The sequence below is a fragment of the Entelurus aequoreus genome, linkage group LG03 (assembly GCF_033978785.1).
Source record: "Entelurus aequoreus isolate RoL-2023_Sb linkage group LG03, RoL_Eaeq_v1.1, whole genome shotgun sequence".
In the NCBI taxonomy this organism is placed as follows: domain Eukaryota; kingdom Metazoa; phylum Chordata; class Actinopteri; order Syngnathiformes; family Syngnathidae; genus Entelurus; species Entelurus aequoreus.
Window position 1 is genome coordinate 51,007,473 of NC_084733.1, and position 19,888 is coordinate 51,027,360.

At 42.5% G+C, this 19,888-nt stretch overlaps 2 protein-coding genes across 3 annotated transcripts in view; one reads left to right on the top strand and one right to left on the bottom strand.

Moving 5' to 3' along the window:
- The window catches only part of tmem63c (transmembrane protein 63C), a 94,520-nt gene that overhangs the window by 66,477 nt on the left and 8,155 nt on the right, over nucleotides 1–19,888 (bottom strand). The gene's annotated exons all lie outside the window — the stretch shown is intronic.
- On the top strand, nucleotides 3,842–8,888 carry LOC133647158 (uncharacterized). Its single transcript, XM_062043302.1, has 2 exons — nucleotides 3,842–4,728; nucleotides 8,879–8,888. Exons 1-2 carry the CDS (start codon nucleotides 4,100–4,102, stop codon nucleotides 8,886–8,888), a joined length of 639 nt encoding a protein of 212 aa, XP_061899286.1. The 5' UTR covers nucleotides 3,842–4,099.

Genomic DNA, 19,888 nt, shown 5'->3' on the forward strand with positions numbered 1-19,888 from the left:
GCTGCTACGGGCGGTACTTGGCGGCGTGAAGCAGCTACGGGCGGCACTTGGCAGCGTGGAGCAGCTATGGGCGGCACTTGGCGGCGTGGAGCAGCTACGGGCGGCACTTGCGGCGTGGTGCAGGTACAGGAACCTGCCGTGGTGCAAGTACAGGAACTTGTTGTGGTGCAGGTACAGGAACTTGTCGTGGTGCAGGTACTGTAGCTCAGCGGGGTGCAGGTACTGTAGCTTGGCGGGGTGCAGGTACTGTAGCTTGTCGTGGTGCAGGTACTGTAGCTTGGCATGGTGCAGGTACTTTAGCTTGGCGGGGTGCAGGTACTGTAGCTTGAAGGGGTGCAGGTACTGTAGCTTGGCATGGTGCACATACAGTACTTGCCAACCTTGAGACCTGCGATACCGGGAGGTGGGGGGTGGGGGGCGTGGTCGGGGGTGGGGCGGGGGAGTGGTTGGGGGCGGGAGGCGTTGTTGGGGGTGTTGTTAAGGGCGTGGTTAAGAGGGGAGTATATTTACAGCTAGAATTCACCAACTCAAGTATTTCATATATATACACTACCGTTCAAAATTTTGGGGTCACCCAAACAATTTTGTGGAATAGCCTTCATTTCTAAGAACAAAAATAGACTGTCGAGTTTCAGATGAAAGTTCTCTTTTTCTGGCCATTTTGAGCGTTTAATTGACCCCACAAATGTGATGCTCCAGAAACTCAATCTGCTCAAAGGAAGGTCAGTTTTGTAGCTTCTGTAACGAGCTAAACTGTTTTCAGATGTGTGAACATGATTGCACAAGGGTTTTCTAATTATCAATTAGCCTTCTGAGCCAATGAGCAAACACATTGTACCATTAGAACACTGGAGTGATAGTTTCTGGAAATGGGCCTCTATACACCTATGTAGATATTGCACCAAAAACCAGACATTTGCAGCTAGAATAGTCATTTACCACATTAGCAATGTATAGAGTGTATTTCTTCAAAGTTAAGACTAGTTTAAAGTTATCTTCATTGAAAAGTACAGTGCTTTTCCTTCAAAAATAAGGACATTTCAATGTGACCCCAAACTTTTGAACGGTAGTGTATATATATATATATATATATATATATATATATATATATATATATATATATATATACACTACCGTTCAAAAGTTATATATATATATATATATATATATATATATATATATATATATATATATATATATATATATATATATATATATATATATATATATACACTCAAAAAAATGATTCAAGCCCTTCTTAGATGTGACACATTTAAGTATTGTTGAATTTATTCAAAAATATCTAGTTTTAAAATATACACATATATATTTAGTCAGTAAAACATAACATTTCTTATAATTGATCCTATGGGATTGATTTGATGTTGATCAACGCAAAATAAATGAGTTCAGAACTTGGAGCCACCTTCTGCGCATGCGCATATCATCTTCGCGGGCATTACTCATTAGCATAATGTCTTCTGGCGGGAGTGCACCGCAATCAGCAGGAACCGGGAAGCAGGTTGGAGCTCAGCTCGGTCTTTGGTAAGTATTCTTTTTTTTTAATATAGCTGTAGTAGACTGTAGCTGTAGACTGTACCGCTAGTGTATTCATGGTATAAAGTTTATACCACATTTCGTGAATTGTTTGTGGGGGCGAACTTGACTTTTAAAGTCCGACTTTGCATGCTAGCTTGGTAACTTCCACCATGGCCACTAGCTTAATAGTCCACACATGAACAGTCGGAAAACTGCAAGATGATTGTGAGGTGAACCAACTTTCCCTCCCTTATTATATTACATAAATCATGCCGGGATGAACGTGAGGAGCAGCGTGAGCGGGGAAGATTATTGACGCGACAGTCAGAAATAAATATCTGCCCGTGTAGTTTGACTTTATTCAATGTGTGTGCTTCCTCTGGGTCCGCTGCGCGTCAGCTCCGGCTGTCCGGAAACTGCCTGTATGTGTGATTGAATATGTATTTATAAGGATTATATAGTGTTTTATATCTCATTCAGAGTATTATCTCGCGCTATCGCGAGTGAATGTCTTTTATTATCGCGAGAATTCGTTTGTCTCGGCACTCCAGCAGACCGGCTGTGCTCGCAGTGATGCGGAGGGAGACCGCAGCCGGTGTTTGAGGACGGTCGAAGGTGCACGGAGCCTTGACGGACAGGAGCAGACACGCAACGCACACGGATCTGGTTGAAGTTCAGGCACCAGATCCGGTTGATGTTGTGCTTGCCCTGTTTTGTTGAACTCCATCATCTCCGCCTTTCTCTGCCTCTTAAACCCTCTCTCCTTCAGTAAAGCTGTCGATTAAGCAGTAAATGTAGATTCTAGGTTACACATGGTCAGTGAATACATGCAGGAAGGTTAATATTGTTCCTGTGTGTTTTGATATTTTAATAAAATGGCAGAATTTGAAATAATTTCATGTGTTTAACTTAATTATTTAAACTTATTTGTTTGTCAAATAATTGGTAGTCTATTCTAAATGTTCAAATGTTATCTTGTTATATTGGTTAAAGCTTTTATTCAATTTCAACTTGTGTGCATTTCTAGCTATTCTGGTACTTGCACTCACAACTTAATATGTTATCATCTTTTGCAGATTGATCATTTTTTTCAAGCTTCATGTGGCAGCCTCCTAATGTTAAGCGTTACCAAGCTCCTTGTGGCAGCCTAGTGATTGTAAGTAATAGGTTATGTGTTTAATGGTGGTACAAGTTGATCTCTATCATTGTCATCCTTTTGATGTGATATATGCTAATTCTCTTTATTCTCTATTTCAGGATTATGAATGTGGCAGTATAAAGAATGCAGTTTGGAACTAGCTAGCAGGTATTTGTTGTTGCAGCATTTTAGGCAGACTCATAGCCATTTAAGGGGCCGTTATCACTATCCATGCCCATATACAGATTGCCCATGCAGTTTTAGTACATTGAGTAAGCTACTAAATCATACATACAAAGTTAATGGTAAACGGCAAACTCCCAAAACAGCAGAAGTAGCTACATTCAAGTGTCATGTGTGCACATGCAAAGACCTTACAACAGAAACAGATTTTCAACACATAAATCAACATCTGAGGCGTAATGAAACGGTTCCATGTATGTTTTTAGGTTGCTCATTTAAAACAAATGTATACAGTACATTTAACACACACAAATATAGGAAACAAAACCAACATTCATTGATAGATTTTAAAGCTAATGTCAGACAAATCTGAAGCTGGGCCAATAGAGTCTGTCGATACAGATCATGAATTTGAAACACTTAGTTGTGATGATGCAACATAATTGAACCTGCAAATATCTATTGAACAGGAAATTGCTTGTATTTTTTTGAAGTTATAAAATATTGTTCATATTCTGTATTAAAAATGGCGGCGCATGAGAATGCTGCGGCTCACTAATGCTCTTGGGAGTGTAGAGCGATTTGGCAAAAAACACCGTAATTTCTGTCAATTTCATGGCTGGCTCAAAGCGTGAACACTCTGTGATCACATATGACCGACAGACAATTCTGGATGTGGATGGATCGGGTCGTTATAGACTGAAAGATGCATGTACGGTGGACCTCCTCGCTAGCAGGGGAATACTTCGTGGGCTACATCGAGCGGCCTTTGTAGCAGCGGAGTCAAGTGCTAGCGGTGACCGCCAATGGAGACGACATAGGCGGTGCGAGCGGAAGCAGAAGCGGGGATGCCGAGCTGGGCTAACAACAAAGAGAAAAGCTAACCAAAGAAACGTGGAGTCTCCGGGTAAGAAGCCATTTAAACTAGAACTAGCCGGCGTCAGGCTGGATAATCCCTGCACACATAGCAATTCTCTTAGAGTAAAACACAACTCACATAATGTTTTTTCTTTTGTGACCGTGTCAGAGGCAGACATACATTTTACTGAGGTAGCTAACTATGATGCGTTCAGTTTATCGCAACATCAAGCAAACAATCTGAATATCCCCGTCGTATCAATTCCTAGATATGGTCGAAACTATTTAAAGTGCAATACGCATAATAAACGCAACATTATTAATATTGCTACTTCGGATAATTTCAACAAACAATCCTCAAAACAGCCCACTACCTATAATATGGGCTTTTTAAACATAAGATCATTATCTTCCAAAACGCTATTAGTTAATGAAGTCATTAGAGACAACAAACTTGACGTCGTTGGTCTCGCCGAGACCTGGCTCAAACCAGACGATTTTTTTGCGCTAAATGAAGCATCTCCTCCTGGCTATACCAATACACATGTTGCCAGACCTCTTAAAAGGGGAGGGGGTGTCGCACTAATATACAATGAAAACTATAATCTTACACCTAACCTAAATAATAAATATAACTCGTTTGAGGTGCTCACTTTGAGGTTTGTCACACCGCTGCCTCTCCACCTGGCTGTTATCTACCGCCCCCCTGGGCCCTATTCGGACTTCATCAGTGAATTCTCAGAGTTTGTTGCCCATCTAGTGACGCACGCCGACAATATAATCATAATGGGGGACTTTAATATCCATATGAATACCCCATCGGACCCTCCATGCGTGGCGCTCCAGACTATAATTGATAGCTGTGGTCTTACACAAATAATAAATGAACCCACGCATCGCAACGGTAATACGATAGATCTAGTGCTTGTCAGGGGTGTCACCACCTCTAAAGTTACGATACTCCCGTACACTAAAGTAATGTCCGACCATTACCTTATAAAATTCGAAGTTCTGACTCATTGTCAACAAACTAATAATAATAATAATAACTACTATAGCAGCCGCAACATTAATGCTGCCACAACGACGACTCTTACTGACCTACTGCCTTCGGTAATGGCACCATTCCCAAATTATGTGGGCTCTATTGATAACCTCACTAACAACTTTAATGACGCCCTGCGCGACACCATTGATATTGTAGCACCGCTAAAGCTAAAAAGGGCCCCTAAAAGGCGTACCCCATGGTTTACAGAAGAAACTAAAGCCCAGAAATTATCATGTAGAAAGCTGGAACGCAAATGGCGTGCGACTAAACTTGAGGTTTTCCATCAAGCATGGTGTGATAGTTTAATAACTTATAAACGCATGCTTACCTCAGCTAAAGCTAAATATTACTCAAATCTCATCCACCTCAACAACAATGATCCTAAATTTCTGTTTAGTACGGTAGCATCGCTAACCCAACAAGGGACTTCTCCCAGTAGCTCCACCCACTCAGCAGATGACTTTATGAATTTCTTTAAAAAGGAAAATTGAAGTCATTAGAAAAGAGATTAAAGACAATGCATCTCAGCTACAACTGGGTTCTATTAACACAAATACGACTGTATATACGACGGACACTGCCCTCCAAAATAGTTTCTCTCTCTTTGATGAAATAACATTGGAGGAATTGTCAAAATGTGTAAATGGGACAAAACAAACAACATGTTTACTTGACCCAATTCCTGGGAAACTTATCAAGGAGCTTTTTGTATTATTAGGTCCATCAGTATTAAATATTATAAACTTATCACTTTCCTCTGGCACTGTTCCCCTAGCATTCAAAAAAGCGGTTATTCATCCTCTACTCAAAAGACCTAACCTCGATCCTGATCTCCTGGTAAACTACCGGCCGGTGTCCCACCTTCCGTTTATCTCGAAAATCCTCGAAAAAATTGTAGCACAGCAGCTAAATGAACACTTAGCGTCTAACAATCTCTGTGAACCTTTTCAATCCGGTTTCAGGGCAAATCACTCTACGGAGACAGCCCTCGCAAAAATGACTAATGATCTATTGCTAACGATGGATTCTGATGCTTCATCTATGTTGCTGCTTCTTGATCTTAGCGCCGCTTTCGATACTGTTGATCATAATATTTTATTAGAGCGTATCAAAACGCGTATTGGGATGACAGACTTAGCCTTGTCTTGGTTTAACTCTTATCTTACTGACAGGATGCAGTGTGTCTCCCATAACAATGTGACCTCGGACTATGTTAAGGTAACGTGCGGAGTTCCCCAGGGTTCGGTTCTTGGCCCTCCACTATTTAGTATTTACATGCTGCCGCTAGGTGACATCATACGCAAATACGGTGTTAGCTTTCACTGTTATGCTGATGACACCCAACTCTACATGCCCCTAAAGCTGACCAACACGCCGGATTGTAGTCAGCTGGAGGCGTGTCTTAATGAAATTAAACAATGGATGTCCGCTAACTTTTTGCAACTCAACGCTAAGAAAACGGAAATGCTGATTATCGGTCCTGCTCAACACCGACATCTATTTAAAAATACCACCTTAACATTTGACAACCAAACAATTAAACAAGGCGACTCTGTAAAGAATCTGGGTATTATCTTCGACCCAACTCTCTCGTTTGAGTCGCACATTAAGAGTGTTACTAAAACGGCCTTCTTTCATCTCCGTAATATCGCTAAAATTCGTCCCATTTTGTCCACAAGCGATGCTGAGATCATTATCCATGCGTTCGTTACATCTCGTCTCGATTACTGTAACGTTTTATTTTCGGGCCTCCCTATGTCTAGCATTAAAAGATTACAGTTGGTACAAAATGCGGCTGCTAGACTTTTGACAAAAACAAGAAAGTTTGATCATATTACGCCTATACTGGCTCACTTGCACTGGCTTCCTGTGCACCTAAGATGCGACTTTAAGGTTTTACTACTTACGTATAAAATACTACACGGTCAAGCTCCTGCCTATCTTGCCAATTGTATTGTACCATATGTCCCGGCAAGAAATCTGCGTTCAAAGAACTCCGGCTTATTTGTGATTCCCAGAGCCCAAAAAAAGTCTGCGGGCTATAGAGCGTTTTCTATTCGGGCTCCAATATTATGGAATGCCCTCCCGGTAAAAGTTAGAGATGCTACCTCAGTAGAAGCATTTAAGTCTCATCTTAAAACTCATTTGTATACTCTAGCCTTTAAATAGACTCCCTGTTTAGACCAGTTGATCTGACGTTTCTTTTCTTTTCTTTTCTCCAAACCCGGGGTGGACCGCTAGCCTGTTCATCAGATGGGGACATCTCTACGCTGCTGACCCGTCTCCACTCGGGATGGTTCCTGCTTGCCCCACCATGGACTGGACTCTCGCTGATGTGTTGGACTTTCACAATATTATGTCAGACCCACTCGACATCCATTGCTTTCGGTCTCCCCTAGAGGGGGGGGGGGGGGGGTTACCCACATATGCGGTCCTCTCCAAGGTTTCTCATAGTCATTCACATTGACGTCCCACTGGGGTGAGTTTTCCTTGCCCGTATGTGGGCTCTGTACCGAGGATGTCGTTGTGGCTTGTACAGCCCTTTGAGACACTTGTGATTTAGGGCTATATAAATAAACATTGATTGATTGATTGATTCTAAAGTCAGTTATTGATGAGGTCCTTTCTGAATTTCACTACATATTAAGTACAGCTTCTTGGCCTGTCAAAAAAGTTTTAGTTTGGGATGTATTTCAGCATCATAAACTACAAGTTCAAGAGTCACTAACTGATGAGCAGTCCACTGTCCTATGCCAATCAATTATCAATCAATCAATCAATCAGCTTTATTTGTCCATTCTTACATGTACAAGACACATAAGAACTGAAATTACATTTTCGGCACAATCCCGCTAAGAGCAGACATACGTTACAGGGAGACAAGACGGGACCGCCAACGGATCAGCCTCACTTAGGCGCTCCTTAAAAAGGTGGGAAAAAGGTGACATTGGGGAAGGGGGGAAGTAAAAAAAAATATCAGTCTGAGGCTGGACCCTCAGGAATGGTCCAGACTGAGTCCGAGGAAAAAAACCTCACATAGCATGGCACACATAAACATAGTACATGTAATCACAACAACTCGCAACAGAGTCATCCAACAGGACTTTGGAGGCCGGCAGCTGCTGTTGAGCGCTGCTCAGCCCCCACAACCCCGGAGGAATTAAGCAGTGGTGAAGGCGTTGATTTGGGGAGGGGTGTGTGCGTGCATGTATGCCCAATTAACTTGGGTGAGATGTTGGAATTGTCTTTATGGGCCGAGGCCGGCCCCAAGAGTTCAAGAGTTCAAGAGTCCGACCCAGGTGCTTTTGAAAAGAAGGGAAAGGTCAAAAGCGTCCATCTTTGAGGAGTCCTCAGGGGAGTGTTTTCAAACAGCCTGTTCCTCAAGGCCATTCGAGGGAGTCAAATCGTAGATTAAGATGTTGTTTTTTCTTCGAGCAGTCAAAACAATGACATTCCTGCTCTGTATGCTGGCTCTGACAATTCCAATTTATTCTTTCTCTAACTTCATCAAGATGGAATCTTCCTTGCGATTCAAATCAGCAATCGCTCCAGTCTGTGATCCCACAGCACGACCCAATCCTTCCATTGCGTTGAACAGCCTGTTGGCCCCTTGAGTGGCTGCCATCGTCTTCCGAATTTGACGATACACCAGAGCAATGCCCAGCCCAATCAGCAAATGCCCTGCGATCACAGCTCCAAATAGGTAGATGTCTTCCACGTCCTCGATGGAAAGGACTGAGAGGCACATGATTCTCCAAGTATTCCAGGAATCTCTCACGTACCCCGCAGCAATGGTTCCATCAGGGCAGCCAGGCTCCCCCGAACCTCTTTTCCTTGTCGAAAAGACTGTGTCAATTGCGTCGAGAGTCCAGTTGATCAAATTCATTTTGATGTTTAGATTTGAGGACAGCTCAAGAAAAGAGGCTTCAAAATAGTTCAGACAAGACAAAAACAAAGAGAGCAAGCAGGGAAGGAGGGAGCGGAGAAAAATGCGACCGCCCTCACCGGAGGCAAGACAGAAATTAATTTAGGCGTAGCTATCGCAAAGGATGGCCCCCTTGTTACTGCATATAAATGTAAACAGTACTATACATCTCACTTTTCTGTTTTAGAGCCAGTTGAGTACATACTAGATGACCAGTGGAATAAGGCCAAGGCAAAGCTGCAGCCAACTTCAAGAAAGCGAAAAAGGCTGAAGTTTACTACATACCACTGCACCCAAAAGGCCAAACCACAGAAAGCTTGGAAAGTAAGAGAATGGCTTTGTTATCAGAAATAAAAAAGCGTGACATTAAGTGCTGATAAAAGCAAAAATGGAAAAAACCTTCTCCCACAGACAACGAGAGGTCGTTGAACAGAGGCCCATGATAGAGGGATTCAAAAACCGGTGGCCTGCCCTGTTCCAGCAGAGTGAAGTAAGTTAACTTGTATTTTTATGTATTGATATTTAACCGTAAAAAAATGGCAAATTTTTCTAAATACATTTTATTGAATATTTTTTAGATTAATGAGGAGTTCTTGTGGATCACTACAAAGCCACTGCAGTCAAAGTTTGTGTCACAACTGGACCACGTTTCACTCAAGCTGATGTACATCTTCAAAAGCAAAGGAGGAGTGAAGGGGCAACGAATCAAAGAAGTTCTGGCAAACATAGATTTGGTAAGTAGAAATGGTAGAACTGTTTTATTAATTTATATATATATATATATATATATATATATATATATATATATATATATATATATATATATATATATATACGTATATATATATATATATATATATATATATAACGCACAGGGAAACCTGGTGAGACGGAGGAGAGGCTGGGGCAGGACACAAACCACAGTCCCCAGAATCTCCAGGCACATGATGGAGATGGGGGCAGGAGTAGCATCGCTGGTGTGACGGAGGCAGCAAGGCACCACAGTGAGAGGGAAGTCACTCAGGATACCAGACGGCATGGCCAGAACACTTGTGCTGGAGGCGTTCGGAAAGAGCGAGTGAACTGGCCAACTGCAGCTGAAAGGAAAGAATGGGATATGTTTGACCGTGATGTCGACCAGGTGCTGGAAGCGGCGATCGCAGGAGACGTGGGAAAGAAGCTCAAGGCCATGTCCTCGATAATCTGGAGTATTGGCGCTGATCGCTTCGGAAAGAAACAACAAAAAGCCAGAGTAAACATCCAGCCCAAGGAAAACAGACGCCTGAAGGAGATAGCAATCCTTAGAGGAGATCTGCGTAGGCTTAAGAAGGCCTTTCGTGAAGCAACAGCAGATGAGAAACCAGCTCTCACAGAATTGCGAAACGGCCTGAGGGAGCGCATTAAGATCTTGCGACGAGCTGAGTGTCACCGCAGGAACAGGAAGCGGCGGTTGAAGGAAAGGGTGGCCTTCACAAAGAACCCATTCAACTACCTGTCGAAACTCCTGGGTGACAAAAGATCAGGAGAGTTGAAAACAACAAAGGAAGAGGTGGAGGAGCACCTTCGGCAGGTCCACAGCGATCCCAGGAGGGAGGACACTTTGGAGGAGATGGAGAGGCTCATTAAACCAGCTGAACCAACTATTCCTTTTAATGCGGAGGAACCAAGCTGGCAAGAAGTCAACAGCTTCCTCAAGAAGGCAAGAGGAAAATCAGCCCCAGGGCCGAACGGCATCTCGTACAATGTTTACAAGCATTGCGAAAGGCTCAGGAAACGACTCTGGAAGCTGCTGACGGTGGCGTGGAGGAAGAACTTCCTTGCTGATGAATGGCTGGTGGCTGAGGGGTGCTTCATCCCTAAGGAAGAAAACTCTTCAGGGATTAAGCAATTCCGTACCATCTCCCTCCTCAATGTGGAAGCTAAGCTCTTCCTGGGGATTCTGGCGAAGAGGTTAACCACCTTCATGTTGGATAATGGCTACATGGATACTTCAGTTCAAAAAGGTGGCATTCCAGGGGTATCTGGCTGTCTCGAACACACCAGCGTAATATCCAAGATCATCGAGGATGCAAAGAGGAACCACGGAGACCTAGCAGTCTTGTGGCTTGATCTAACAAATGCCTACGGAACGATACCCCACAAGTTAGTGGAGCTGACTTTGAAGACCTACCACATACCAGAGCGATTCCAGAAACTCTTGCGTCAGTACTTTGACGGATTCAACATGCGATTCACCTGCGGAGAATTCACCACCAACTGGCAGAGACTCGAAGTGGGCATTGTCACTGGCTGCACAATTTCAGTGATTTTATTTTCTGCAGCCATGAATCTTCTTGTCAAGTCGGCAGAGAAGTTAGGTCGAGGCGCAGTCCTTGCAAGCGGAATCCAGATGCTGCCCATTAGAGCGTTCATGGACGACCTTACCATCACAGCAAGATCAGTGCCAGAAGGAAGATGGATTTTGGAGGACCTGATTGAGCTCACCAATTGGGCAAGGATGGAGTTCAAACCGGCAAAGTCCAGAAGCCTAGTTCTGAAGAAAGGGCGTGTTCAGGACCAGTTTCGCTTCAAGATCAGGGAGAACATCATCCCAACTGTCCAAGAGAAACCTGTGAAGTGCTTGGGGAAGTGGTATAGGGCAGACCTCAATGACCGGCTGAGTGTGAGAGAAATGCTTAGCCAAGCAGAAGCCTGGATGACATCCCTCGAAAAGAGCGGCCTCCCGGGCAAGTATAAGGCCTGGGGTTACCAACATGGGGTTCTCCCCTGTCTGCTCTGGCCACTCCTGGTTTATGAGGTACCTGTATCCACAGTTGAGAGTCTGGAGAAAAAGTTGAACACCTACTTGAGGAGATGGCTGGGTGTCCCAAGAAGCTTCTGTTCCATTGGACTGTACAGCACAGGAAGCAAGCTACAGCTGCCAATAACATCAGTGGTGGAGGAGTACAAGGTGACAAAAACACGCCAGGCCATGATGCTACGAGACAGCAAAGACAAGCGAGTACGGCAGGCAGGCATTGTCGTCAGGTCAGGCAGAAAGTGGTTAGCCAGCAAAGCACTGAGGGAGGCGGAGGATCGACTGCATCACGCGGACATTGTGGGATCAGTAGCCCAGGGAAGACTTGGTCTGGGTTGCTCATCCAGAACAAGATGGAACAAAGCTGACCCAAAGGAGCGGCGAGGCTTGGTGCAGAGGGAGGTCCGAAAGGCTGAGGAGGAAAGCCGGTATGTCAAGGCAGTAGCCATGAAAAAACAGGGCAGCTGGACTAGATGGGAGAGTGTAAAAGACAGATCTCTAACCTGGCAGGACATCTGGAGCATGGAAGGCTACCGGATCAGGTTCCTGCTGTGTTCTACATATGATGTCCTGCCCACCCCATCAAACCTCCATACTTGGGGAATGGTAGAGAGCCCCAGCTGCACACTCTGCGGGAAGATAGCTAACCTGGAGCATGTCCTCTCCTCTTGTCACTCAAGCTTAGCAGATGGCAAGTTCCGGTGGCGTCATGACCAGATCCTTGCTCAGCTGGCAGAAGGTGTTGAGCAGGCCAGGAAGAGGACAAGGCAGCTCTCTAATGGGCCACGCTTCATCCACTTCGTCAGGGCAGGTGAAAGCGCAGCAGCAGGAGGGAGGAACAAAGGAGTTCTGGCCACAGCAAACGACTGGGAGATGCGGGCCGACCTGAAGAAGCAGCTCAAATTCCCAGAGGAGATAGCCCACACTACCCTGAGACCTGATATTGTTCTGTGGTCTAGAGGAACCAAACAGGTGGTGCTTATCGAGCTGACAGTACCTTGGGAAGAGAGGATGGAGGAGGCGTACGAACGCAAGCTCAAGAAGTACCAAACCCTCATCCTCGAGAGCCAGCACAATGGATGGAAGGCCTGGAACCTACCGGTGGAGGTGGGCTGTAGAGGCTTTGCGGGGCGGTCGCTCTGGAGAGCACTCGGACTGCTAGGGATCGAGGGGCTGGCTAGGAAGCGGCTGGTAGCCAACATCACTAAAAGGGCAGAGGAAGCATCGCGCTGGATTTGGTTACAAAGAAAGGTGCGATGGCAGAGCCGACCTACTGAAGGACTAGGGACATAGAGTTGGGTGGCATTCAGCGGGGGTAGATCCAGGACGCTGGATCTGCCGTCGAGCCCCTCCGAAGCGTCATGGGCTTAATTCGACGAAACGTTGATGACGGGGGGTGCCCATTTGAGAATCTGCTGATGCCAACCAACTCATGTCCAGTTGAGGTATGCGGTCAAGCTTAGTTTTGGCTCAGGGAGGAGGACGTCCCTGCCATGCAGAGTCCCGCCGGTGCCTTGATGGAAGGAGAGATGAAGAGAGCGAGGCCACAGGCTCACAGATGGTGCAGGGGCGAGTACCTGTAAAGGTGAGCCAGTTGCGATACCCTTATCGTATTTTGCATATATATATATATATATATATATATATATATATATATATATATATATATATATATATATATATATATATATATATATATATATATATATATATATACACACACACACACACACACACATATACACTTATTTATTTTATGGTTGTGTGCCCTGCTCAGAAATGTGTTAAAGATGCTATACTCTAGTCTTCAGAAGCTGTATTGGTTTATCTAGTTTTCTTTACACACTCTCGTCAACTTGCCCCCCTCCCTGTGCCACTGTTGCACCAATATTTTGCTAAATTCTGTTTAGATTTTTCACCCTGCTTTAGTGTGACGACATTGACATCAGGAGGGAGTGCATCCTGAGAAGCCTTGTTATCTACCTCAATGAAGATCCAGACACTTTCTTCAAGGAATATCTGGTAAGTTAATAGTTTGTGTTACACAGCAGCATGAAATAGTGTTACCCATTCTTATTTACATATATTGGGTCCTTTGAGCTCAACACACTACAACTTTTTGAATAACTGGCATTTTGTAAACAATGGGGCTCTTTGAATTTAAATTTTTGTTTGAAATCAATGGTAGGTGCAAGAAAAGACAGAGTCAGAGTCTCCTAAGCTGGTAGTGGCAAACGGGCAGAGGCCCTGTGGAGTAAAACAGCTATTTCTGTCCCACAGGTCCATCTCTATAGGGATGTGGTTGCCTAAAGGATCATGTTGCAGCAATTGCATTATGTTCATGGCTGCTTGCTGAAGTTATTTACGGGCCAATTTCAAACATTATATTATTATTATTATATATATATATATATATATATATATATATATATATATATATATATATATATATATATATATATATATATATATATATATATATATATATATATATGGTTAACTTTCCAATCACGTTTAACTCATGATACATAAATAATTAATTTGACAGGCAAAGAGGACTTAAAAAAAAAAAGCTAATTAATTTTCTGCTAGTGGTGTTCAGCATTTTACCTAACACAAGTGTTCTGTTTTTGTGTTGTTGTTCAGGCCTCCGCCACTGAGGATGCAGAAAAGGACATTGCCCTCACAGTCATGAGATATACATAATCCGTGGAGATGGCGATGGAGTTGTTATCGAAGGCATCAAAGTCCTGAGCAACATGGACACCGTCATCATGGGAATCATAATGATGTTTGGGCTCATTTATGCCCTTGATCTAAGCTTTCCAGACAACTTCAAGTACACATTTGAGTTTTTCCAGAAGATCCTAATGAACCTGGATGGGCACAAGCTGAACACAAAGATACAGCAGCTGAAAATCAAGTTGCTTGCATGAGAGGTGAACACTTGTTGACAAAGTTCATCATCGGATCTTTATTTTTGGTTGTATTGTTTTTGCCTTCATTTTCACCCCATTTAAAGACAATCTATGACCTACAACATTTTGAACTTGAGAATTGGACTCAGAATTGACTAAGTTACAGGGAAGAAGAGGCTGTTTACTGAACTGCTGGAAGTACACGATTAACATTTGAAATGCAGTCATGGGGAGTGGAGAGCGATTACTTTAGGGTTTAGACTGGATGAACTTTACCTCCCCATTTTATCTCTGAGTGTGACTACCCTCCACACTTCTCGCAACCATTTCTCTCCTCCATTTCATCACTCAACTCAGGATAAATGGATTAAGTTCGATTCAAGATTTTGGATTTTATTCATTTTTTATTTATTTTTTTAATAGCTAGTACTGTCTCATGTTTTGTTTTTACTTGCTTACATTCAAAGGATATTTGCTACTAGCATCCCATTAGTATCAGATTCCTGGTCTGTGAATGTTAAGTTTTTCTTATTTATTTTTGTTTGTTGCCAATTTGATGCATGGGAATTTTGTATTTGCCTTGTTTTCTTTTCTTTACTGAAAGCAGCTGAGATAGGCTCCAGCACCCCCCGCAACCCCAAAAGGCACAAGCGGTAGAAAATGGATGGATGGAACTCTAAGTACATTAAGGCTAATGGTTCCATTAACACACCTGTGCAGGACTCAAATGTGTTTTTGCAGTTTCCTTTGTGGCGCTGAGTGTTAATTTTACACCACTTTAAACTATTTTGGAGAACCATTTCTCATAAAGTTTGCCTCGAGTTATTTAAGAAAAGGTAAAACTGTTTCTTGGTGTTTTATAACTAAAACTGAGTTCTCTGTGCTTTGTATCAAGTCAATTCTGTGATGTGGGCGGGGCTTGAGTCTTGGGGGCGGAGCATGAAACTTGGTTGGCTTGGATTGACAGGATCTGATTTCCAAAAACATGTTCTGATAGTGTTTCATCATGGAAATAGAGTCTTTTGTTGGGGGCGGGTGATCAAAAGAAAAATAATTCAGAGAAAAAAAAGAACCGTGATCTGTGACGTCATCAGCGCGAAGCCAGGCTGTGTGCTGCTAGCTTCCGCCCGGAGGGGGAGGAGCTTGTGGGAATGATGCGTCCTGCCGGCTTGGAGAGACTTCCCTAACGGCTCTCATCTTTGGCGACGTTTCCGGGACTGAAACGACGCGCCTATCGGCACCAGCTTGCCTGCAGGCCCCCACATCATCCCCCTGCGCTCCCTGGGGGAAAAGCGCAGCGTTTTCCGCCTCCATGGCACGGAGGACCTCCCACGCTCCCTCGTCCAAATTTCTTGCGGGAAAACTTTTTACTACTAATACATTCTGTCATGGCGTGGACTATGGCGAGGTTTGTTTTCCCGAGATGCAAAGAAATTGGAGCGGACATAGCTTGGAGGTAAATACATTATTTAATTTTACTATAAACTACAAAAAAAAGGTACAAAAAAAGGTACAAAAAAAAGGTACAAAAAAAAGGTACAAACAAAAGGCGCGCACAAGGCGGAGAACAAACTTGGTTATAAACAAAACTAACACTTAGACAGAAACTATGGACATGAACAACTACACTTCCTGTGACGTGAAAAAACAAACACTTACGTGGCATGGCATGAAGCATAAACTAGGGAATAAACAGGGCATGATAATGACAGAGGTAATGTCGCCAGGCCGATTGCCTGGCAACTACAAGCTTAAATACTGTGTCATGATTAGTGTCAGGTGTGTGAGTCCAAACGTGGAAGAGGTGAAACTAATGGTTGCTATGGTGACAAAACAAGGCAGTGAAAAAGCAGGAACCAAAAAAAAGAGTCCAAAAACCAAACAGCACATGGCCAAACAAAACATTATCAAAAGACATAACAATAATGACCTGTTTCTAATACTTTGACCCACTCTTGTACTAGAATAAGGGCACCAAAATATTAGTGATTACAAATGTGTGCTAATATTACTTTTTGCTAATATGTGCTAATTTTGGGCAGCACGGTGGACCAGGGGTTAGTGCATCTGCCTCACAATACGAAGGTCCTGAGTAGTCCTGAGTTCAATCCCGGGTTCGGGATCTTTCTGTGTGGAGTTTGCATGTTCTCCCCGTGACTGCGTGGGTTCCCTCCGGGTACTCCGGCTTCCTCCCACCTCCAAAGACGTGCACCTGGGGATAGGTTGATTGGCAACACTAAATTGGCCCTAGTGTGTGAATGTGAGTGTGAATGTTGTCTGTCAATCTGTGTTGGCCCTGTGATGAGGTGGCGACTTGTCCAGGGTGTACCCCGCCTTCCGCCCATGTGCACCTGAAAGGCTCCAGCACCCCCCGCGACCCCGAAAGGGACAAGCGGTACAAAATGGATGGATGGATGTGCTAATATCATTATGGATTTCTTAATTAGAAACATTAAAACAGCCAAACTTGACATTACCGATAATAATTCTAATGACAGTTGAACAAAGTGAGATGATATGTAGAACTGGTATGTTTTGATAAATAGCTGCGATACTGGATGAAAAGTCTTGATCAGCATTTATGTGGATATATTAAGAATTAATACTTATTATTTGACATATACAATAACAAACATAATTAAGTTTGGTCAGCACAGTGGAACAGGGGTTATTGCGTGTGCCTCACAATACGAAGGTCCTTGAGTCGATCCCTGGGCTCAGGATCTTTCTGTGTGGAGTTTGCATGTTCTCCCCGTGACTGGATGGATGGATAATTAAGTTGTCTTTCTAAAAACATCACAACATGCAGCTGCACCTTGCAAGCAACCATAAAGTATTTGGTGGACACGTCTGGACGAGACTTCGCTTCCTGTTGTCAAATAAGATTCACAACCTGCCTGAAAGACATATTAGCCTGCTCTGCAAGAGAAATTAACCATAAATAAAACGTGAACCTGCGCTGACTCCCAAACGTCTGCAATTAATCAACAGCCAGTCACCGAGAGATAGCAGACAATCCTCAGGGCGAAGTTGACATTTGCATGAAATTAAAGAACTTCAGAGCTGTTATTTTTGTGACAGCAATGACTCTGGATGTGAAAGGTCAGTGCAGAAAACAAAATGTTAATATCCTGTTATTGGCGCAATGTCTTACAGAGTACTAATTGTATGTACTGTATAACTACATTGTCCTTTTTTGTTTTGACAATAAAGCTTTTTTAATCTTGTATAACGTTGCACATACTATTTTAACACAGTTTTATATTTTTTTAAGAGTCTAGAGTCTGTTTTTGGTAATGTTTACAGATTCAGAGAATAATTCCCTGGCCACAGGTGGATTTTGAGTGTAAAAAGGATTTAAATAAGTAACAGTTTTTGCTTGTGTTTCATCATTGTGTACGATTGACTGTTTGCTAAAACAAATTAATGTAATAAAAGATAGTGAACTAGTTTAAATATTGTGACGTTGTTTAACTGTAAATGGCACTCACCATAAATACATTGAAAAAAATTACAGTTACAATTACATGTGATCGGTATCGGCTATTGCCTGTATTACGTGACGTGACTTCAACCAAGCCAAGATGGCTGTTGAGCAGCAAGCAGCGGACTAACTATCTGAGTATGCAAGAGGCATAGATCTTCCTGTAAAAAGCAGAAACGAGCAAAAAAAATCTAACTACGCAATGGAATAGATCCCTATACTTAATCAAAAAAATATTTGTCGAGTGATATCAAGGATTATCTGTCGGGAGCGTTCCCAGACATGTTAAACTATTGTGCTCCAGACATCATTCTACATGACAAAACAAATGTAAGCTTGGAAAAGCATGGAGGTCTACAACTTCTTTGTGTGTGACTGGTCCTACAAAGTTGGTATCAAGACTCTCCTGGATAAATATGCATTGTTTTTGCTCAGGTAAGTTTGCATTTCATGATTTAACTTTGTGTTTACAGCCATGTTTGTTGTTTCTGTTACATGCGTTGTTTACGAGTACGCTTGTTTTTCCCGTCTTTATAAAAATATAATTACAGATGTCAACATCGTGTATGTGCTGAAAGCTTCATTTATGATTGCTGCTTTTTATAAAAGCTTAACTGTCTTAGGTTTTGCTCACATTTGTTTTCCTTTTTTTAAACTTGCCGAGTTGGTGCTTTTCAAAACTATCGTAGCAAAAATAAGTTTCAAGAAATACAAATAATTTCAAGGTAATACTTAAATGGGAAATAATAACATTAAAAGTATATCAAACTAACTTAGTAGTCACTGCAAACTGATGCATTCTTCGACAGTTTTAAAACCAATCACATTGATATATTATTTAAAAAGTTAAAGGCCGGCTTTTGTAAATCTGGCATTTTACTGATCATTTTAACCTCTTAGGTTTTTTAGGTTAGGTTATTTTCTATTTCATTTATTGCTATTATTGCTACTATTATTCTGTATTATTTTATGTTGTATTAATTTATCAATTTGCTCTTTATATATTGTTTTCAACTATATCCTAAACTATTTTTAGATGATGTTCATTTCTATTTATTCTCCAGTGTGGAAGTTTCAAAGGTGGTGTCTTTCTTAAATTCTCAGTGCCATGCTATGTTATTTTTTTATTTAAACTATTTGTTATTGTCAATAGTGCTGTATGCGCGTGTGTATGTGTTTTTTGTTGTTGTTTTTTTTAAAGAGTAAAATACTTGCCTGCGCATGGGAAATGGTATATAAATAAAGTTTGATTGATTGATTGACCACTGAATGTATAATTATTTTGTCGTTTAGTTAATTACGGCTATAGGTGAAATTTGAAGTTACAAAGAATCAGACATTCTCCACTTTTCCTTCGTCTCGTTCCTGGTGCCTCTTCCTGGGGAACCTAAATGAGATACAATGTGTGTGTATTCGCAAAGATAAAAAACACAGGCTGCTTTCATTGTTGTCCTTGAACATAATGTACTGCACATGAGGTGACATCTCATGTACAATTAATTCTGCCCCAAGGTTAGAAAATATTCTCCTAACACTTGACCTCTAGAGGTCTGCGCTGCTCCGCCGCAATTTATGCGTTGTCTAAACAATTAATCTAATTGTGGCTTAAAATAAAATAGCATTCTTGTGGCAAAGTAGCATAGGTTTACTTGGACTGACTATCAGCACCTGATGTGCTCAACAAAGCATGCAGGCTATAATGTGATTGACACAGTTAATTAAAGTAAGCAAGGCAGGAAGTGGGTGGAGCTTTCACCCCAGTCGGCGCACCACCTGCTCAGTAGCAAAGTGAGCAGCCATGACTATTTCTGCACTTCTCTACGGCCCGAGCCACACTGACGTAGTGAAGCTCAGTGAGGTGTGGTGGAGTGATAGCAAACATATGATGCTGCAACATCACCATCCCGCCTCCATGTGAAAACTATACTAGCCTCAGCATCACAATGAAGGATGGCTACTTATTCCAGCCATGCACAACAAACCAAACACCTGCTTCCT